At 32.4% G+C, this 19990-nt stretch overlaps 1 protein-coding gene across 2 annotated transcripts in view; it reads left to right on the top strand.

Moving 5' to 3' along the window:
- Positions 1-19248, top strand: part of LOC143075689 (uncharacterized) — a 30400-nt gene extending 11152 nt beyond the window's left edge. The window contains exons 3-12 of one of the 2 annotated variants that reach the window (XM_076251230.1): positions 4145-4705; positions 4903-5718; positions 6030-6059; positions 10704-10895; positions 11141-11344; positions 12359-12511; positions 12846-13207; positions 14133-14223; positions 16188-16267; positions 18495-19248. In XM_076251230.1, coding sequence (XP_076107345.1) covers positions 4145-4705; positions 4903-5718; positions 6030-6059; positions 10704-10895; positions 11141-11344; positions 12359-12511; positions 12846-13207; positions 14133-14223; positions 16188-16267; positions 18495-18533 — 2528 coding nt within the window. In that variant the 3' untranslated portion in view covers positions 18534-19248. The remainder of the gene's footprint in view (positions 1-4144; positions 4706-4902; positions 5719-6029; positions 6060-10703; positions 10896-11140; positions 11345-12358; positions 12512-12845; positions 13208-14132; positions 14224-16187; positions 16268-18494) is intronic. The other variant, XM_076251231.1, reaches the window with a different exon arrangement.
- The last annotated feature ends 742 nt before the right edge of the window (positions 19249-19990 follow it).

The raw sequence follows: 19990 nt of genomic DNA, 5'->3' as shown, positions 1-19990 counted from the left end.
ATAACCCAAATGGGAGAGCTGAAAATTTAAAATATTTAGTTGTGTTCTGAAATTTCCAGGAAAATCCTAAATATGTCTGATGTTCTTTATGAATTTAATCATGTATCCGTCTTTAATTGTGTACTGTAAAGCCTCCGATACACCCTCAAACTTAAATTTCCTTTTTTCTATAAATTGATTGACGTGCCTTTAATCTAAGATCAACCTTTTTTTTACCTGAGACGTTAGCTGATACGGTTAGTGGATTGATAACAAAAGGAATGTGATCTTGGCATTCAATAGCTGCCCCCGTTTCTAAAAGCCTATTAATAGCACGCTCCATGAATACTGAATGTTTAAAAGCAGAAGTAGTATTGCTCAATCTAACTGATGAAGGATTTTCATAGAAAGGTATTAAATAACTGCTAGAAATTACGTTGAGAACAAAATTGTTTGCTTTTAAGATATCTTTTCAAAATGAAAAGTTTTCGTTAAGACTACCAACATAAAATGAGGTTTTTTCTTTAAGTGAATTTTCATATTCATAACTTTGCTCGTGTAAATTATAAATCTGGTACTTAACTGTTTCACTGCTGCTGCTTCTCTGGGGGGGGGTGGGTGGGGGGTATCTGCCTGCTTTCCTGGGACTTTGATAGGCTCAATGACCTTCCTCGTTGCAAGAGAAACAGCGGGTTGCTCCTTTCTTTCCACCAAAGTACTCGCTTAATGTGTAGATGCCTTTTCCACCAGCCGTACTCCTGCTCCTAGATGAGTCTTCTGAATATGTTGAGCTAGGGCGACGAAAAAAATCAGACGTAGCTTTTTCTTCGACTGGGTTCTTGTAATAAAGGTTGGGTCGATCGGCTATTGCGTACTTGTCCCTCCTCTTCATTTTCGCTCTGTATTCTGCCTGCTTTAGCCTAATTGCCTCTTCTGTACTTTCGGTTAACGGGTCGTCCATGAACTCTTCAACTACGTCCCAACCATATTTGTCGGCTATGCGGAGTAGCTTGTTCCAAGTTCATTTATACGAGCAGTATTGAACTCGTGCTGCCTTATATTGCCCTCGAATTTAAACTTGGGAGCGATTGATGGTAAACTAGAACTCTTTTCCAGGGAACTATTGCCAATCTTTAAGTCAATTGTTGCGAAACGTTCGTTCTTGTGTCTAACTAAAGCGGTATCTAATTGACGGGAAAACAAAGAAATGGCGTCTTCAGGAGAAAATCCTGCATGACTACCTGGGTCAGTTTGATTTGGCGGTTCATTATCTCGGTTGGTAACATCGCGTGGGTCTTCCCCGTCATTTATGTTGAACTAAAGTTGTCGAACAAGTTTGGTGTGAAATCTCGATGAAATGAAAAGGGCATGTAAAATAGTATATAAAAACCGAAAACCGAATTATTTCCGCGACAGAAATAGGAAGAAATCTCAAAACGAATAGAAATCATTTTAGCACAAAACACCTTATCACTATTCCCAGCTAACCCGAAAATCTGTCCCACTTGAACCATTGACGTCATACAATAATAAATTTTCCACTGTGGCGTCAAGTATTATGACGTCAAAATTGAACGGGAACCGGTGTGATGTCCAGTAATTGCAGACAAATGCGATAAGGTGTTTTCCAATAATATGGACTTAAGAAATATAAATGCTCTTCAATTTCGTATTTCATTTAACCGCTTAAACTTTTGTAGGCGAAACGCGTGTCTCGAGAACAAAAGTTGAATCCTAGTATCTGTGATGAGTTCATAAGAATTAAAAAAAAGATGTGGTATGATAGCCAATGACAGAACTCACCACAAGAGACCAAAATGTAGAAAGCAGTTGGCAAAAGTCAGCGGTTCATCTACAAAATTTGACAATATAACAGTATTAAATTCTTCCCTTTCTTTTTCTGTGAAGTGCGAAAAAGTTAAACTTTAAGTCAAAGATAGACAACCAACGTCATGGTCAAAAGAGAACAGACGAAAAGACATACAATATAACAGATTAAAAATCACTATAAACCCATTTTGAGTTATTTTATATAAATTTGATACATTGGCTGCCACACGTTCAGTCGGCGTAACTTATGTCATTCTTTAATTGTGACGTAATCAGAAAGGCATTTTGACATTCAAAAAATAGATATTTGCACGAATTTAAAAGTCTACGTAGAAAATGTGAGAGTTGGCATCGATGATCAACGAAAACTTTGATATGAATGAAATGATTCGGAAGGGCAAGAAGCCCCTATTTAATGACATCTCCATTAGATCGTCTTGCTAAAATACTGATCGAACTTTTTTTAAAGCTGTATTGCACTTGAATAAAAGACTTTTATCATAGGATAAATATGGCCGATTGGTAAATCTGTATTGACTAATCTTAAAAAATTTCATAGAAATCACTCATATTATTACTATTAAAAAGAATGATTTAAAAAAAATATTAAAAAGAACCGAACTCATAGACAAAGGAGTAGGTCCGGTAAGGGCAGATTTTGGCCTCAAATTACAGGTTCATTGAACGAAAGTTTTTGGACACTTTTTAAACACATAAGTGTCTATTTCAATTGATTCGATTAGTTTATGTGAAAGATTTTAACTGATTTAGTCATTAAAACGCTCTGATTCAAGCTTAAATATGAAAAATCTATCAAATATGCCCAAAAACGTCACTTTTCAGACGGTTTTTGTCAAAAATGAAAGTGGCCGCATCCGTGTTCATCCTCGACCTTCATATATGTTTTGTATTATCATCAAATACAACTTACATTTCAATATTATGAATGAACACGAATGCGGCCACTTTCATTTAAGACGGAAACCGTCTAAAAATTAACCAAAATGCTAAAATTTTGAAGATTTCAGTAATTTAGCATGACTTAATGATGCTAGAACGCGATATGTGTGTATAGCATTGTCAAAAACAGCTCATATCTATGTAGCAGAAGCATTTTACTTTCCAAAATATAGCTTAAAGATTACATTTTCACAATTTTCTAAAACTGCTATATTTTGGGGCCAAAAAGGGGTCTTACTGAACCTACTCCTTTAAAAGGGGAAGTCCATTAAACTGACAAATCTAACATTGACCTCGTATCTCTTATTTGTATGCAAGGTTAATATTGTAATTATAGTTTGTCATGTTCAATGGTGCATTTTTATTTTAGAATGACGCGAGTAATTGATAAAATATACTTAAATTCAAACAGTTAGAAATAAATGAATATTCTAAGTTAGTAAAAAGTTTTTATTTGCACACATGATGAGAGAAATGCTTGATTTAGGGAAGTGTTGAACAAATTTGTCACATAAACCAATCACATATGTTTTTCCCGAAATAGTGATGCAAATTTCATTAAAGATAACACCCCCTCGAAATTCAGATAAATTATAGATAGATTCATTGATACTATGATACTAACAATCACTTAGTCCTCTTACGTACTTGTTTTGCAACTATGTTTTTGAATATGACTGTTAAGAATAGACTTTTACAATCAACAATACACAAACAGATCAAAGAAAACTAAAAACTAAAGAACCCTACAAAAACGAGGATACAATTTACGTGTTTACAAAACATATTTACTAAATTTATAACCGAATTTGATGTAATTGTTGCTGAACTTTGATGAAGAATACCTCCTGCAGCATTTACTGTTTCCAAACTGAAGTACAATTACAAAAAAAATGTTCCTCTGGACAAACACTCTCTTCTCCTAGGCTTTTAATTCAGAAATTAGGAAAGTCCTTTCTATAGAAGTGTTTTGAGTTACAATAAGATACATTAAAAACTGCAAATTCTTTATAATTTATTGGAAGACTTATGGTTTTTGAAAAGCTGACAAAAATATTAATTGGATTATGCCATCAATTTGGCTCTCATCATACTTAACATCTTATCACACGATTATTTGTATTCAGGTTAGGCATTTAATGTTAGCATAAGATCTCAGCTGAAATTTAAATATCTTTTACCACAGATGCACCAACCGAATGCGATTCAAAAGTAATTTAAAAATTGAGACGAGTCCGTCGATTATATATGTTTAACTGAGATGTTTCCAAGAAGCAAAAAATATTAAATCTCAAACACAAATCAAACCGAAAGCTCGATGAGTTTTTGATAAATCAAATTTCTTTTTATCGTCTTTTTTCTGCTCTTATTATAGGATACACAGAACAAGGAGATATAATATTTCTGTTAGATGGATCCGATAGCATCTCAGATGCAGAGTTTTTAGAACAAAAGAAATTAGTAGAACATTTTATTACCCAGACTGACATTGGATCCGATAGAGTACGTGTTGGTGTCATTGTTGTAAGCTCGGACATTGGTGATACCATTAGTTTTGCTCATTCCACGAACAAAAATAATCTTATAACACAACTTGACCAACTGCAACAACCACAAGATGGCAGTAGAATTGACTTAGGAATAAATAGAATAGAAAGAATGTTTTTTACAGAAGGGCGTTCTAAAATGACGCAAATAGGTGTTATCATCACGGATGGTCGATCAAAGTACCCGGATGCCAGTAAAGGTGAAAGCGAGGCATTAAAATCAATTGGAATTCATTTATTCAGCGTAGGTGTTGGGAGGCTAGTAGATGAGAAGCAACTGAAATCGATGGCTTTTAGTCCGAATGAATACTTTTATATCGAACCATTTCATATGGCTGTAGATAAACTATTACAAGCAGTAAGGAAACTGACAATTCCTAATCAATCAGGTAAGTTTCTGGTGTGCTCATCTTAAGTAGAATGTTCCTAAAACCTTTTACGTGAATGTACATTTTTTTGTGATAGAAAAAACAACAACAATCAAAAAAAAAAAAGAAAACAAAATGTTATTGCCAATAGATAAAACACATTTATTCAAAATACATTTCCTGGCACGATGTAACTTTTCTATTTTTTTTCTCGATAGTAATAAAACCTAAACAACCAGTACAAACAACTACCACAGAAAGGCCAACAACAGTTACAACACAACCCCCGACAACTACAACAACAGATGCAACTACAACAACATCACTTACAACAACGAGGGCAAGAATTGTTATACACAACCCCATGGAAGAGGACAATGATATGAATGGACAAGTGAAAATATCTGTAAAATCCAACATATTAAACGGACGGGATATCATAGGAACAAAAGTAGAAAAAATGTTTTCACAAGATGATGTACCATGGTTGAGTCAAAACAATTTTAATGAACCATCATACAGAGAGCCTAAAAAAAACAAACAGACTTGGTACAATCCAGTAAATCCAGTGCAAGCCCCATGGGTAACTTTACCAACACAGAAATCTACTCCTGCTGCATGGAACACCATCGCCCCTACAGCACAATCATATCAAATGTATACAAATGCACCTGAACAGCATACAGCAACAGACAGCTGGGCAAGAGGGTATAGAAATCCACTAGCACCAATCAAATTGTTCAGCATAAATATGCCTATAAAGGTATATCAAGATAATGGAGGAACAAATCAGGATGACAAAAGACAACCAAATCAAGATTACGTAAGAAGACCAAATAAAGATTACGAAAGAATACAAAATCAAGATTACGGAAGAAGACCAATGACTCAACCTCAAATTACTACACGAAAACAAGTGCCAACAACTACTACGACTATGGCAACCACTACAATACCTGTGACACAGAAACAAAGGGTAGAACAGCAACTTCTGGACAGACCTGGTGTAAATCCGGACCGAGTGGAGGAAGAACGTAAGTTGTTATGGAGGTTTTCCCCCTTTTTATTTCAACATTGAATCATAACAGAAAATCTTAAAACTTTGACTAAATCTAGAAAATTGTTATCTGATGATTGCATACTGTATGTTAAGATCAAAACTGGGTCCATTTAACTATAAACAGACTAATTACGTATATCTCCTAATATTTTGAACATACACAGCAATAATTGATAACTTAAAAGGAGAATTTTTAAATGTTATTTATTATTACATTTCACTCAACTTACACTTTAAATTAGATATAGATTAATCACTGCTTACTATAACAAGCCTCCCTTTTAGATAGTAAAACACATGGAACTGTTCAAATGGGTGAGTGATATATTGGCTTTATACTGATAACTCATGCAAGATAATGTCTGGTTACATGTATTTGTTTAAAATTTTCGAAAGTAAAGAAGATTAAAATATGTTGATATAATTCTCTATATTATAATGGAAAAGCTTTATATAAATGATCAAATCTAAAACGATAATTTGGAGACCATTTTATAAGTTCAAAGCTTAAGAATTATTCCATTTTTTTTTCATGTGTTGAATTATTTAAAGCTATTTATATACTCTTAACTTGACAATGCTTTTGCAATTTTAAACAAATCTCGTAGGTTTGCTATTTTCATCTTTTCAATTTCTTTTTAAAAGATAGACCTGAATTAAATGAGACAGCACTTTCAACCAGAAATACGTTTATAATGATAGCAATGTTTTTATTTCGGCTTTTACAACATAGTCAACCAGGCATTATCTATAGTTGTCATATAGAGTGGAACAAAAGGTGTTAGAACTTTAAAAAGGATATTTTGCAGCATATAATCACATAAGTGCTTTTATCAGAGAAGAGATACGTGTCATTAGTGCATACTAGACCTTCACTTTTTTTCTTATATAAATAAGGCCGTTAGTTTTCTCGTTTGAATTGTTTTACATTGTTTTATCGGGGCCTTTTATAGCTGACTATGCGGAAAGGGCTTTGCTCATTGTTAAAGGCCGTACGGTGACCTATAGTAGTTAATGTCTGCGTCGTTTTGGTCTCTTGTGGACAGTTGTCTCATTGGCAATCATACCACATCTTCTTTTTTATACTTACTAGATACCTGTTTAGATTAGAATTGAAAATAAAATTAGATAGTCGTTTTATTTGAACAAAAGTAAATCCGGAATCCATAATCATATTCCTTATATGGTATTGTAAGTTTTAATATAGAGAGATTGTAATTAGAACCGAGTACTACAGCTTGAAATGAACACAACATGTTCATGACGTCACGTACCGTTCGAAACTTTAAACTTGAACAATTGTTAGTGTCAGAAATCTTAATAAATTAACATGAAAAAGTAAAACGAAAACTTATGATTTTCAAGCGTTGGAAGCTTTTTCTAGAATTACCTTCAACAGGAACGCTCAAAGCCAAATATTTGAAAGAGAAGGGTGTTTAAAAACAGACACAGTTGAAGTGTTGTTTGAACAATAGTTATCAAAGGTACCAGGATTATAATTTAGTACGCCAGAACCGCGTTTCGTCTTCATAAGACTCATCAGTGACGCTCATATAAAAATATTTATAAAGCCAAACAAGTACAAAGTTGAAGAGCATTGAGGATCCAAAATTTCAAACAGTTGTGCCAAATACGGCTAAGGTAATCTATGCCTGGGATAAAAAGGGACATCAACAAAAACAAAACCCATTCAAGGTCATTTTTTTTTATCTCATGATACTTTCTTCAATTCAATTTGTTAACAAAAAGAACGAAAGAAAAGTCACTGAAGTAGTCAAGAAAATTGGCTTCTTCAAATTGTCCCGAATCGACCTAATCTGTTAATTATTTTTGTTGCGGTCTTCGAGATCTCTTTGTGAGTTTTTTTATAGTGATTTAGATTATAGCACAATGTTGACTGTTGTATCCCTCCTGCTTTGACAGCTTTATCGTTTTCCACATCGTTGTCTTGTCATTATAATGTAATTTTATGGAATTGTCAATCAGGTATGTATGTATGTTGGCGGTTTTCTTTTCCACTTTAGTGTTTCTGTTGTTCCTTTATTTTCCTCTTATAGTTGATGTGTTTCCTTCAGTTTTAGTTTGTACCCCGGATTTGTGTTCTTTCAAACAACTTTTTACTTTTAATCAACAGAATACTACCGTTGCCTTTATTTGATTTATTATGGAATTAAAATGTCTAATTCCCAGATGTATTCAATCTAGCAGATAAAGCTGGAAATGTTATATTTCCTAGGTCACAATGTGCATATATAAAATTTCTGCCGCCAAATGGCGTATGAATTAAGACCTGCACATAATGATAAATCTTTGTACAGGGTTATCCAATTATTATTCATATACGGTTGTTTCAATGACTTGAATTTAAAATAAAAAAAGTGACAATAACATTTGTTTAAACCCAAAGCAAGTCGTCCATAAATATTTGAACGTATTTGCCTTTTGATATATTGAGCATAACGTGTCTAGAAATTGTTATGATATGATGTTATGATGTTGGTAAATTTGTACAGACCTACTTTGTTTTTTTGTGTTTTTTTTAAAAATCTTTCATATATTGTTCTTGTAAGTTGAACTACGTAGAATAAAAACAAATGGGAGCAACAAGTATATGGATTGGCACTATATATGCGTCTTAAGAAACAGAAAGTAGAACAATAGAGGATTGTGCAACCATTATTATGTTGTACGTGAGACCGTAGAGGTTAATAAAGGGTTGTTTGGAACATATGTCATGTACAATGTGAAGCATTTCACGTATGACATTCCAGGTGAAAAGGGTTAACCATATTGAGCTACTAAATTTGGAATTGAACTACGCATATATCCTCATCTCTTAGGTTTTCGTACTGTCAAGAATATATTGTGACGTAACAATTTGATTGAAATAGCATGCATAGGACGAATTGATATGACGTACGAAACCATATGATCTGACTATATGCTGATTTGCAAGTTTTCTTTTTGTGAACTATGATGCGAGCATTGCTGTTTATGTCTTGCTAATATGTATCATTTAAAAGAAATGCTTTGTCTACAGCCTGATAAACAAGATAAAAGTATTCCCTTTTTTTTTCGTCCTACAAAGCCATTACCAGACAATTTATGCATTCATTTGTTTCGTATGATTGACTGTGATAAGAACTCGATTTTTACATCATGTGTATACCAAAATTAATAATTTCGATAATTCAAATAAAAAAAAAAAAAACAAAACATTTATATAATCTATCTTTTCCTCTGTGATAAATGAAAATACCTTATTTAGAATTATTTCTTTAAAGAGTGTTTTTACAATTGACAAATAATGCTAATTATAAATAATAAACAATTTTGCGAGAGGTAAACATAAATTCACAAAAGCTTTATTGTTTTTTCACGACATAAATCTTTTAATAACAAACAGCGTATAATGTCCTGTCCACATGCCTAATGCAGTCATGAGGAAATTTGATATGTTTCAATGTACTACTTAATCTAGATGTTTGCATAAGTTTTAGATAAGCCCAAAATTTTACAATTGTTAGATGAAAAATTGTTTATTTTGATACATAGTATCTCTAGAAATTTGAATCGTAACAGTTGACGTATTCGAGACTAATTTTATTTGCGTTATTTGTCTATAGTACTCTCTAAATTCGCGTAAATAAATAGATCGTTAATATATATATAAATTCAAAAGAAGTATACCGGTGTTCAAAAGTCATAAATCAATTGATAGAGAACATATCCGGGTAACAAACTAAAACCGAGAGAAACACATCAACTATTACAGGAAAACAACGGAACAACAAGACATTGAAGTGCAATATAAGATCATGTTAGTCAACAGTGAATTGTTGTCTTTCTTGATAAAACGATTTGTATATGATAATAAAATCACATTTGATAAAAAAGACGGACCAGGTCCCTATCGGTTTCATGACTTTTTTTATATTTGATCATTAAACTTGCATTTGCTTAATTATCAAAAAGTGTGGCGTATAAAAGAATATATATGCCTGACCATCAATTGAAAGCACGTCTTTAATACTTTGTGATGACAAAATACTGAAAAAGTTGAACTGCTTGATTTTTTTTCGTTATAAATTTGAATAAATGCGACAGTGGTTGGCCGTTCTTCAAATTTTGTATATAAATCGGAAAAAATATCAATTAAGGGAAAATACTGACTCTTAAAGAATGAACTACAAAGTGAGCGAATTCATATGACTTGACATGATAAGCGTCGCCGCCAAGCGAAGTCACACTTTGTCAATATACTTCAAACTTCGATTTTTTTTACGTCATTGTCAAGTTGACTTTCAAAAACAACTTTTTTTGCTTTTTTGTGTTTCTTTACAAAGTAAGATTTTTCATGAACAATAGCAAGGATATAAGCATCTCAGTTTCCTATTTTTGCATAAAAAAGCTCTGTCTAAATAGATGTTTTAGTCGATCTTTCAATTGAGCGTGTTGAGTACCGGTGAAATGCATCAAACATCAAATGTTTTTATATAACTGCTCAATTGTAAAGATTGTGAATGAACATAATATTGTCATTCGAAATCCTCTAAGTGACATTGATCATTAGTCACCAATGTATTATGTAAGTATGGTCCTTGAGAAAATAACTGAAATACGATTTCAAATGGATCAGTGTAATCAGTGACATGATCTTTAAATGATTCTTGTCGTCAAACTGAACACGTTGACGGGCAAGATTAAGTTGAATTATACATTATTTTTGAAAAATTTGAAATATTTTCTATGTTGTTCCTCATATAAGGAAGTTCATGAATAACTTCATTAGTTAAAATTTTGAGAGGACGTCTTGTGCGCCAATTCAATAAAAGTTTAAACTTTGCTAAAAATGCGCGGACTATGAGTCTTCGTAACAGATCTAGAAACACCTTGACCAGATTTGATTATTGATGATGATTAACAAGATATAACTCAGTAATTTGTATGTTATTAAAGATTTATGCTATGGGAGTCAGTATGTCGACGGTGTTGGTTATAATGCAGACCCTAAAAGTTGTAATGAATTCGTACAGTGCTTTTATGAAGGCGGACAGATAAAGGTAGAGAGGGCCAGATGTCCATTCCGGATGTTCTGGGATCAGCGACTTCTACTATGCCGACCAGCTACATCTATGTCTTGCTGGAGAGGTAAAGGAAGAATTCAAGAAAAGCAAATGCAAATTTTAAATGTTCCTATATTGATTTTAATATTTTGAAAAGTGATTTTTCTTCAAAATCCCTTTTCATTATGATCGAATTACGATTTATCTAAAATTTTCACTTAAATACTTAATAATTTGATTTGAATATATTGACTATGCCAAATGTGAAATGATTACATTTGCCTTAACGTCACACGTATTTAATGGTTTAAAATTTATTCATATCAACAGATCCTTGTTTTGATTTTACCGTCCGTTCATATGACCACAAAGGGAACTGCAGAGCTCACTGGACATGTCGTAACGGATTATCACAGGCAAAATGTTGTCCCACTGGATTTGCATTCAGTGAGGAAAAACAAGAATGTATTCCAGAACCCGGATGTAACGATTGGTGTGAAGATTCTGGAGACCTTACGTTTACATCACCTTTTGGTAGGTACAAGTCAGGTTAATCTTAATTATGAGTCATATGCGATTGTCGATCAAATCTTCACCTAGGAACACAAAAATGTCATTGCCAACAAGATCAATTTCATATGTTTCAGCTCGTTCGTCCTGTCGTACTTAAGTTATTCAAAAAGTTTTCATTATACGCGTTTTGGTTTATGGTCTTAATGTAAATGTTTTACAAACATTTCAACAGGTTACTTGATTAGTCAATTAGTACGTTTTGCTGCAGGTAAAATGAGTAAGTGTTAAATTGTAAACAAATAAGGATGAAGTTCGTGATTTTTAGCATTTTGTTAAGTGCCTTTTGATGTAAATTCACAACTAAAGAATTAGTAAATAATAACTTTCAATATGTAAATAAGAACTTCTGACTAAAAAACTGAATAGTTTTTACTCCGTCCATCAGTTCATCAGTCCGTCAATCTAAATTTGTGTTGGATAGTTTTATTAACTGCGAATCTCCATCTTGACATCTACATGAATTATTTTTATGACACATGATCAGGCATATATTTCCCCAGCTTTATATCTAATAACATGATGGAAATTCCCAAATTCAGTCAATGATTTTTCACCAAATAGGAACAAAATTATTCATCGTAAATATTGTAGCCGGTTCAAGACATTGTTTGTATTTGATTGTTTAAAATGTTCGATCTATCAGCAAATGAAACAATAAAATCAGAAAAAATTGATGTCTTGTGAGCGCTTTTCTGGATTAACCTTCATAGGAATTGTGATACAAAAATATTAAAGTCGTTGCTGTTTAAAAACTTGAATTTTTGAGGATCTAAATAAGCCAAAGTGACATGCAAAGAATAGCTTAATCAACCTAACGTCAATTTTGCTTTAGGATTGATCTTTAATATCTCAACAATTCTATTTCTTTTTTTCAATATATGCACTACACTTTTAAAAATAAATCAAAACCAGTATCATTCCTGTTTTGAATTTTTGCATTAATACTACTAAATATACTTTTTTTTTTAATTACAGCTAGTTGCCGTATGTCACCATTTGAAACCAACGAGAGATTTTATTTCGAAGAAATTCCTGGTTTAGGAATGATGACAAGATCATGTCCACGTGGCTCACAGTATAATCCTGGTCTTTGCACCTGCGACAGAAGTGATGATGTCCGTAGAGAATGTACGTATATGGAAGCGAAATTATATTTTGTAATTTATGAATAAGATCTGCAGACAGCACACATAAATCTTTAAAACTGTCACTAAGAAATAAAATAACTAAACGCACTTTGGACACAAACGGGAATGACGGAAAAACCTAAATATAAATGTAACTTCATGATAATAGCCAAGTGGCCATAAAATAATCTGTCAAAGAAATCTTTATTTGAGTCAGACATATATAACTATTCCAGGTTAAAATACATTTTAGATGTCCGAAAATAATCATCAAACTAGTTTGAATCACTATTTACGTTGGTTTATGTTTGAAAATATTTATTTTTGTCGTTTAGCCTGCAGACCTGAACTCATTCTTGACTTTCATGATGGATTCAATGACAAATCGGGAAATAATCTTGCGGTAACCCCGGAAAATGTTCACATAGAAAGTGGAGCTGCGCGATTCGACGGAAGTGGTAAAATTCGATTATGGCGATTTTCTGGTGTTTCGTATGGATCCCAATTTACAGTAACAATGAAATACAAAGAAAACCCACATTCACGCACAACAGAACCAATGCATTTGTTATCGAATTGTTTTAACCCTGAGGTAATGAGACCATCGATTGATATAGCCATCAGTCCAAACAAAGGTGCCATGTTCTTAGCAACGACAGATAAAGCAGGAGAAAAAATGGCAATTCTAAAGTATAATGTGAGTATCCACATGTCATTTGTTCACGTGATTGTCAAGAAAGAAGATTTTAATTGAAGTTAATTGCCTGTCTTGTTGTACTTAATGTAGATTTGTTTTGTTGTTGTTAACGATATTTAAATATTCAACAATGAATGTTCTTTTTTGAATTTGTTTATTGTTTCTCATTCAATACTGCTTAGCATTTATAAATAAGGAGTCTCTTAGTTGATAAGAAGAGGATTTTATTGAAAGTATCAATAATCACTTTATTTATAAGATTCTGAAATGGGTTATAGCTTCCCATTAGTGAAGCGTTGGAAAGCTGAAATCATGACTTCGTAAATTAACGGACGCAATCACGAGTTGGTTGACCGTTGTGAAATATCTGTTTTAAAGATGATATCGTATGTGTTCCTTGTGTCGTAGCTACAATCCAGGTAACTTTTCGCGAATGTGACCTACCGAATTAAGACTTTTTACCTTTATTTGTGACATTTTTACCGATTGTGTCTGTTTGTTTTGTTCACGCATCAGTATCAATAATATTAAATTTGATGCGACTGTCATACAAGTGAGAGGTTTAGCTCTATAAAACCAGGTTCAATCCACCATTTTCTACATTTGAAAATGCATGTACCAAGTCAGGAATATGACAGTTCTTGTCCATTCGTTTTTGATGCGTTTTGCTATTTGATTTTCCATGTGATTATGGACTTTCCGAATTGATTTTCCTCTAAGTTCAGTATTTTTGTGATTTTTTTTATAAACACCAGTAGGGCGGGATTTTATATGTACTAAGAAATTTGAAAATCTAAATAATTGAAAAAAGAAAAAAAGGAAAATTTCGGAATTGGTTAAATCTGCCAAACTTCGAGATTGCCTTTCAAATCAATATGTTTGAAATATCTAATTTTATCAAACAGGGTTGTCTTCACTTTTGTAGAGCACAGAATGGAAAACTTTGAGTTTTGTTTATGATGGTAAATTCCTTACAGGAAGTATAAATGGTATGACATCAAGAGTCCCTCTGAGAGGTATGTGCATGAAATTATACAATACTGTAAACCAACTAACGTTTGGGACTTTCGCGAATAGAAAAACAACGTGGATATAAATAGTCGAAAATGTTTTCTCTTTTCGACTACATAAGGTGAATGTGAAAATAAAGAAATTAAATGCGTCCCGTTAATAAAAAGAAGCGTTTATTCTCAACCAAGTTTTTTCTATTCAAACCATAGATTTTCAACTGCTGTATACAAGAATGAAAAAAAAGTCATATAAAAATTCTATTTGTTATAAAAACAAGTTTAGGCTTATAATATTAAAAGATCACAATATTTTCTCATATTTTCATGGCATTTAAACTGGATGCAATGCGACGTTTAAATGAATAATTCAAACAACCGACAAAACGTTATTTGAATATCTTTCAAAATATCAGAAACTAATGTACTCTAATATATAAGCTATATTCTAATATATATTTTTATGCATTGCAACTAATTAGTATATTAAATTAATGACGACGTCAACATTGTAAGGAGACACCTACCGCACATTATGCAAAACGATGATGACCTTACCGTTTATTCAAATCAAGCAATAAATTAAAAAAATATCCTTTACATTCCATTTTAAAAAAGAGTATTGATTATTTTGCAAGGTCAATTTAAATTACCAGTCAGTGACTCCGTACAAAGGCTATTGGCGTCTTGTAACATTCTAATAGAGTCGGAAACCCGGTTGAAATAGAACAAAAGAATCGAAGCTCTTTGTTAGAGAAGGCGATAAATGCTTAATGTAATGTTTACTATAGTGACAAACGTTTTAAAAGTTAATAGAAACAAACAAAAATACAATTTTCTTCTCAATTACGAAGTGTTTTATTTAAAAACACCATTTGCATAAAGGAGGGACGAAAGATACCAAAGGGACAGTCAAACTCATAAATCCAAACCAAACTGACAACGCCATGGCTAAAAATGAAAAAGACAAACAAACAACAGCACACACGACACAACTTAGAAAACTAAAGAATTAACAACACGAACCCCACCAAAAACTAGGGGTGATCTCAGGTGCTCCGGAAGGGTGTTGCTTATGTGATAACAAATCCGGTAAATAGTCTAATTCGGTAGTTCATAAGTTTTCAATTTATTTAGTACATAGTTAAGCAGAACAATTAGATATCAAGTCGATGACATGGGTATCTTTCAAGTTGGATAAAGAAAATGCATCACCTCCGGTTTTTTTTAAATTACCACGGACGGAAATCATATCAATCTATTAGTTTAGTAATTTTCGTGTCTGCTCTTCCATTATGTGACTCAAGAAAAACTTCCAAAAAATGGGTAACAATTGTATCGAAAAGAGAAAATTGAGGGCACCTTTTTATGTTAGGCGTAATTGAGTTGAATATTTTGTCTTGATATCGTACAAAACAAGAATATTTCATACATCGTCTCGCTTCAGATTCTATTATTTTTATGTATCAAAGCTACAGGTTGACTTTATAACATAAAAAAAAAATCACAGTACTTCAAGATGAAATATATGGGTCAAGTGAAATACCTATCTAATGAATCACAAAAACAGAGTAGGTGTGTTCGAATAGCATTTTTTTAGGCTGAAAGTACTTGACGCCAGTCTTTCAAGTTGGATGATGAAAATGCATATCTTCGAAAAATTAAATTTTTTTGTGTGTAAAAACTAGGGTTTACAGTCTTCAAACACTAAAAAACATTAACTGATGCTCATTAGCTAGTTGATACATTTGTCTTTTAAAATACAACTGACATATAAGGATCGTAATGGTGCAATGTGGATAAATTTATCGGTTTCCGAGAGCAAAATTGGCAGCGCGTCATCCCTACAATGGCTTCCATTTCTACGATTTTGAAAATGAACTGGCGTAATGGGGAGATAATTTTGACGAAGAAGAATCCTGACTGAATACAATATTCTATGAACCCTTTTTAAAGACATATATTTAATACAGGTGTGATAGAAGAAAGACCAAGTGCACTGATATTAGGAGCATGTGATTATTTCGGTGGATTCGATGGTTTAATGGATGATGTAAGTTTAAAAAAAACAGTATTAAACAAAGAAAACATTTTTCAGGCAATAACGTATTACCAAAAAGTAAAATCACCAAAAAAACTCAAAGAAGAAAATCAAATCGAAAAGTCCCTAATCACATGGCAAAATCAAATAACTAAACACATCAAAAACGAACGGACAACAACTGTCATATTCCTGTCTTGGTGCAGGCATTTCCAAATGTAGAAAATGGGGGATTAAACCTGGTTTTATAGCGCTAAACCTCTTTCTTTGTATGACAGTCTCTTCATATTCCGTTTAAGATTCCCTAAAAAATTTGATATGTTCACATTTGGAAGCTTCTTTTAACACCGTTTAACACGTAAATTATCTGACTCAAATGAAAGTATCTTTTAGAAAATTACCACAAAATGTGTCTGCAGGAAAAATACCATTTATGAAATATCCTTCTTGATCAAAGCTAAAAATAACAGATGACAGTAGTTAACCGATGTTCAAATCTCGTCAATCAATTCGAAAAAGACAAATCAAGGGGAAAAAAGGGGGAATAAAATTGACTAAAACCAAAAAATTGATACGGGGGTCGACAGGGTAAGTGTCTCTTAATACACAAGCATCATCCGCCACAAAAATCACAAGTAATAGAACGCAGTGTTAGTTTTCATTTTAATAAGTGGTTGTTAAGCATGATTTTTTAGATGACAGTTGTTGAGAAATAAGCCAGTAAATAGTATATTGGTTGTTGGTTAACGCCTAGCAGCAATTATCTCATGAATATTCAAGACAAATAACATGATGTAAAGTGGACTTATTCTTATGTATTAACTATTTCATACTTTTGATCGATAGGCATGTTCAATTTTGACATTTTTGTTATAAATGAGATGAAAATATTGAAGACATTTTATTAAACATTAGTACATGTATCCAACAATGGAACGTTTAAGTACCATGCATAAATGTTGAAAACAGTTTTAAGATCCGTTCTTAAATATCATTATTTGAATATGGTTTTGAATATCACTTTTGATATTTTTTTGGAAAATAGCTACATTTTACCAACAAAATGTTAGTGCTGAATCAAAATTCCGCTGCATTTGGAAAATGCACCCCTAAATTATTTTATTTGTTCAGATCATAAGATGCATTTTTAAAAGTCCACCAACATGTAAAATAACTTATTAACAACGACACGTTTGATCCTTTTCTGGATTTACTTTCATCATAAACACTCAAAGACCTTGAAATGAAAAGTCAATGATCTAGTAATACTTTAATACTTAAGAAGCTTAATGACGAAATAAGACCTTAAAGGAAAGCCAAATCCGATATGGAATGAAGGACTGTGGGGCATCATTTCACCATTACATAAAAAAGGCATTATCATTCAACAACACAATAAAGGTTCATTGTCAGTCCTAAACGATTGCAAGTATATTGTGTCTTTAATAAGAAAAGTGTTTTCGATAATATTTATTGAATCTACACGTTGTGGTACATAAAAATAAATCAAAGATATAAATATGTACGCCAAACGCGCTATTTGACTACAAAAGACTCTTCAATGTCGCTCGAATCACGAAAGTTGACAGGCAATAAAGAAGCAGGGCGAAAGAAATATTTGACACTTAGGGCTTGCAAATAATTGGGTCAAATAAAGAACACACGATAATTTATGACGGACTTATATTCTTAGAATTCGATTATACACACATGATTAAAATATACACATTGAACAGGATTGAGAATCAATAAAACAGTCTCATAACGTCAAGCTGTAGATATCGGCAACATTTCTGTCACCTACATATCCTAATAAGATAGCAAATCAATAAAATTTACATATATTAAAAAGAGGAAGACAGGATTGAATGCTGAAAAAACACCAGGTGAATTCCCGTCACAGGTTCATGCACCTATTCTATTTTGAAAAAAGCATGACGCATGCACAACATATCTTTTTTAGGTTAGCATTATTTAATTTTTTCGCTTATGTAAAGAAAATTATAATCTCATTGTACATGCTTCCTAAAAAAAATGAAATTCTCGGTTTTAAATGGTTTTCAACTACTGTTTATATTCAAGTGTCACTGATAGTATTATATAGTCGAAACGTACCAAATAAGAAACCTTGTTTTTATAAATTAAAGGCAGGAAATAGTATCAATATTTTTCTGTTCAGCTTCTTTTCATTATCGGTTCACTCATAAATTTATATTAATTAAATGCTTTATCTTTTCAGGTCAAGTTGTATCTGTGTGTACCGCATGGAATTACATAGTACAATGTCTACTTTATCTAGCAAATGACAATCTGTGATAACTATAGATAAGTTGACTTTCGTTGGTTGCTTTTTAAAAATCCCTCACACAGAAGAACCTGAAAGCGCTTTCAGTATTCACTCGAAGGACTTTGTATAAGTTGTTTAAACATACATATATATTATTTTTAAGCCAGCTGAAGCCTTCTCCAGGTGCGGGATTTTCTCGCTGTGGTGAAGACCCATTCGGGCCTTGGGCTGATTTCCAATCACTGATCGTGCTGTTGTATCGTTGACATATTTTGAATTCTCCATTATAGCATCTACTGCATGTACAGTTGTTGATATGTACGCCTTATTTGATCTAATGAAATTGATTATTTATTTTTTTCGGAAGCTGAGGCTTTGTTGTTAATAAACATAACACGGCGAACTTATTTTGTATGCGTGTTGTGAGAAAGAATTGGTAACATCTAATCACGACGAAGTTAGAAACTTTTTGAATTTATTTGGAGCAGTACAGTTATCCCTGTGATTTTTTTCACATCAATTCAAATTACAATTGACTATCATGCCCTGGTTTTTATCATACCACATTTCATCTGAAAGCAGCAAAACAATTTATTGTTCGTGACTATAGCATCCCACTGGAACTGAAAAGGTAAAAAATATCCGATATTTGAATAAACATTAAACAAATCATTTTTTTTTATGTCGAATGCATCTGAACAAATTGAGTAGTACCTTTCTTCGTTTTAAATCGGTTTCTGATACAACTTTAGATAGAATGATACTTATAAATAGAATTCTAATTGTTGCTTTATCATCAATGTCTGAAAGGAATATACTGTTTTTATTTTAGATATAAACAATTGAGAGCATAATAAAAAGATACAATGTGTTCACATTATGTACGATATTCATGCAAATATAATTAAACATCATATTGTTTCATGTGTTCTTGTCAGCAATCGCTTTATAGAGCCAAATTAGATGCACGAGTAATTTCCCGTCTCAGAATCAACAGGACTATGGGTAATACCAATGTTCGTAACCACTAAAAAAAATGTCAGGTCATTGAATCATCTCAACCAATCACAATGTTCTAGTGTAAATTTTTGTAAATATTTTCAAATGTACTAGTATAAAATTATTCATGGACCTTAGGATTGATCGTCTAACTTTACCAGGCGCAAAACTAGAATCACAAAATACCTTAACAATATATGTATTCATGAGAAATTATTGATTTATTAAATTTATCTGAACAGTTGTCTTCCTATGCTCAATCCTTGTTTATCAAATTAAATAGAGTATTTACCAGACAACTGTTTGCGAATCTATATTGACTATAGCTTGTGCATGGAAAGTGTCTAAAACTGAAAACAAAACAATTCTTCCTGTTTACATTTAATGTCTTTATAGAAGATACACTCACATTGATGTGACAGCAGCTTTTAAATAAAAACTCAGAAATT

The sequence above is a fragment of the Mytilus galloprovincialis genome, chromosome 5, assembly GCF_965363235.1.
Source record: "Mytilus galloprovincialis chromosome 5, xbMytGall1.hap1.1, whole genome shotgun sequence".
NCBI lineage: Eukaryota > Metazoa > Mollusca > Bivalvia > Mytilida > Mytilidae > Mytilus > Mytilus galloprovincialis.
Note: the sequence above shows the minus strand (reverse complement) of the source record. Positions and strands in the feature narration are given on the sequence as shown.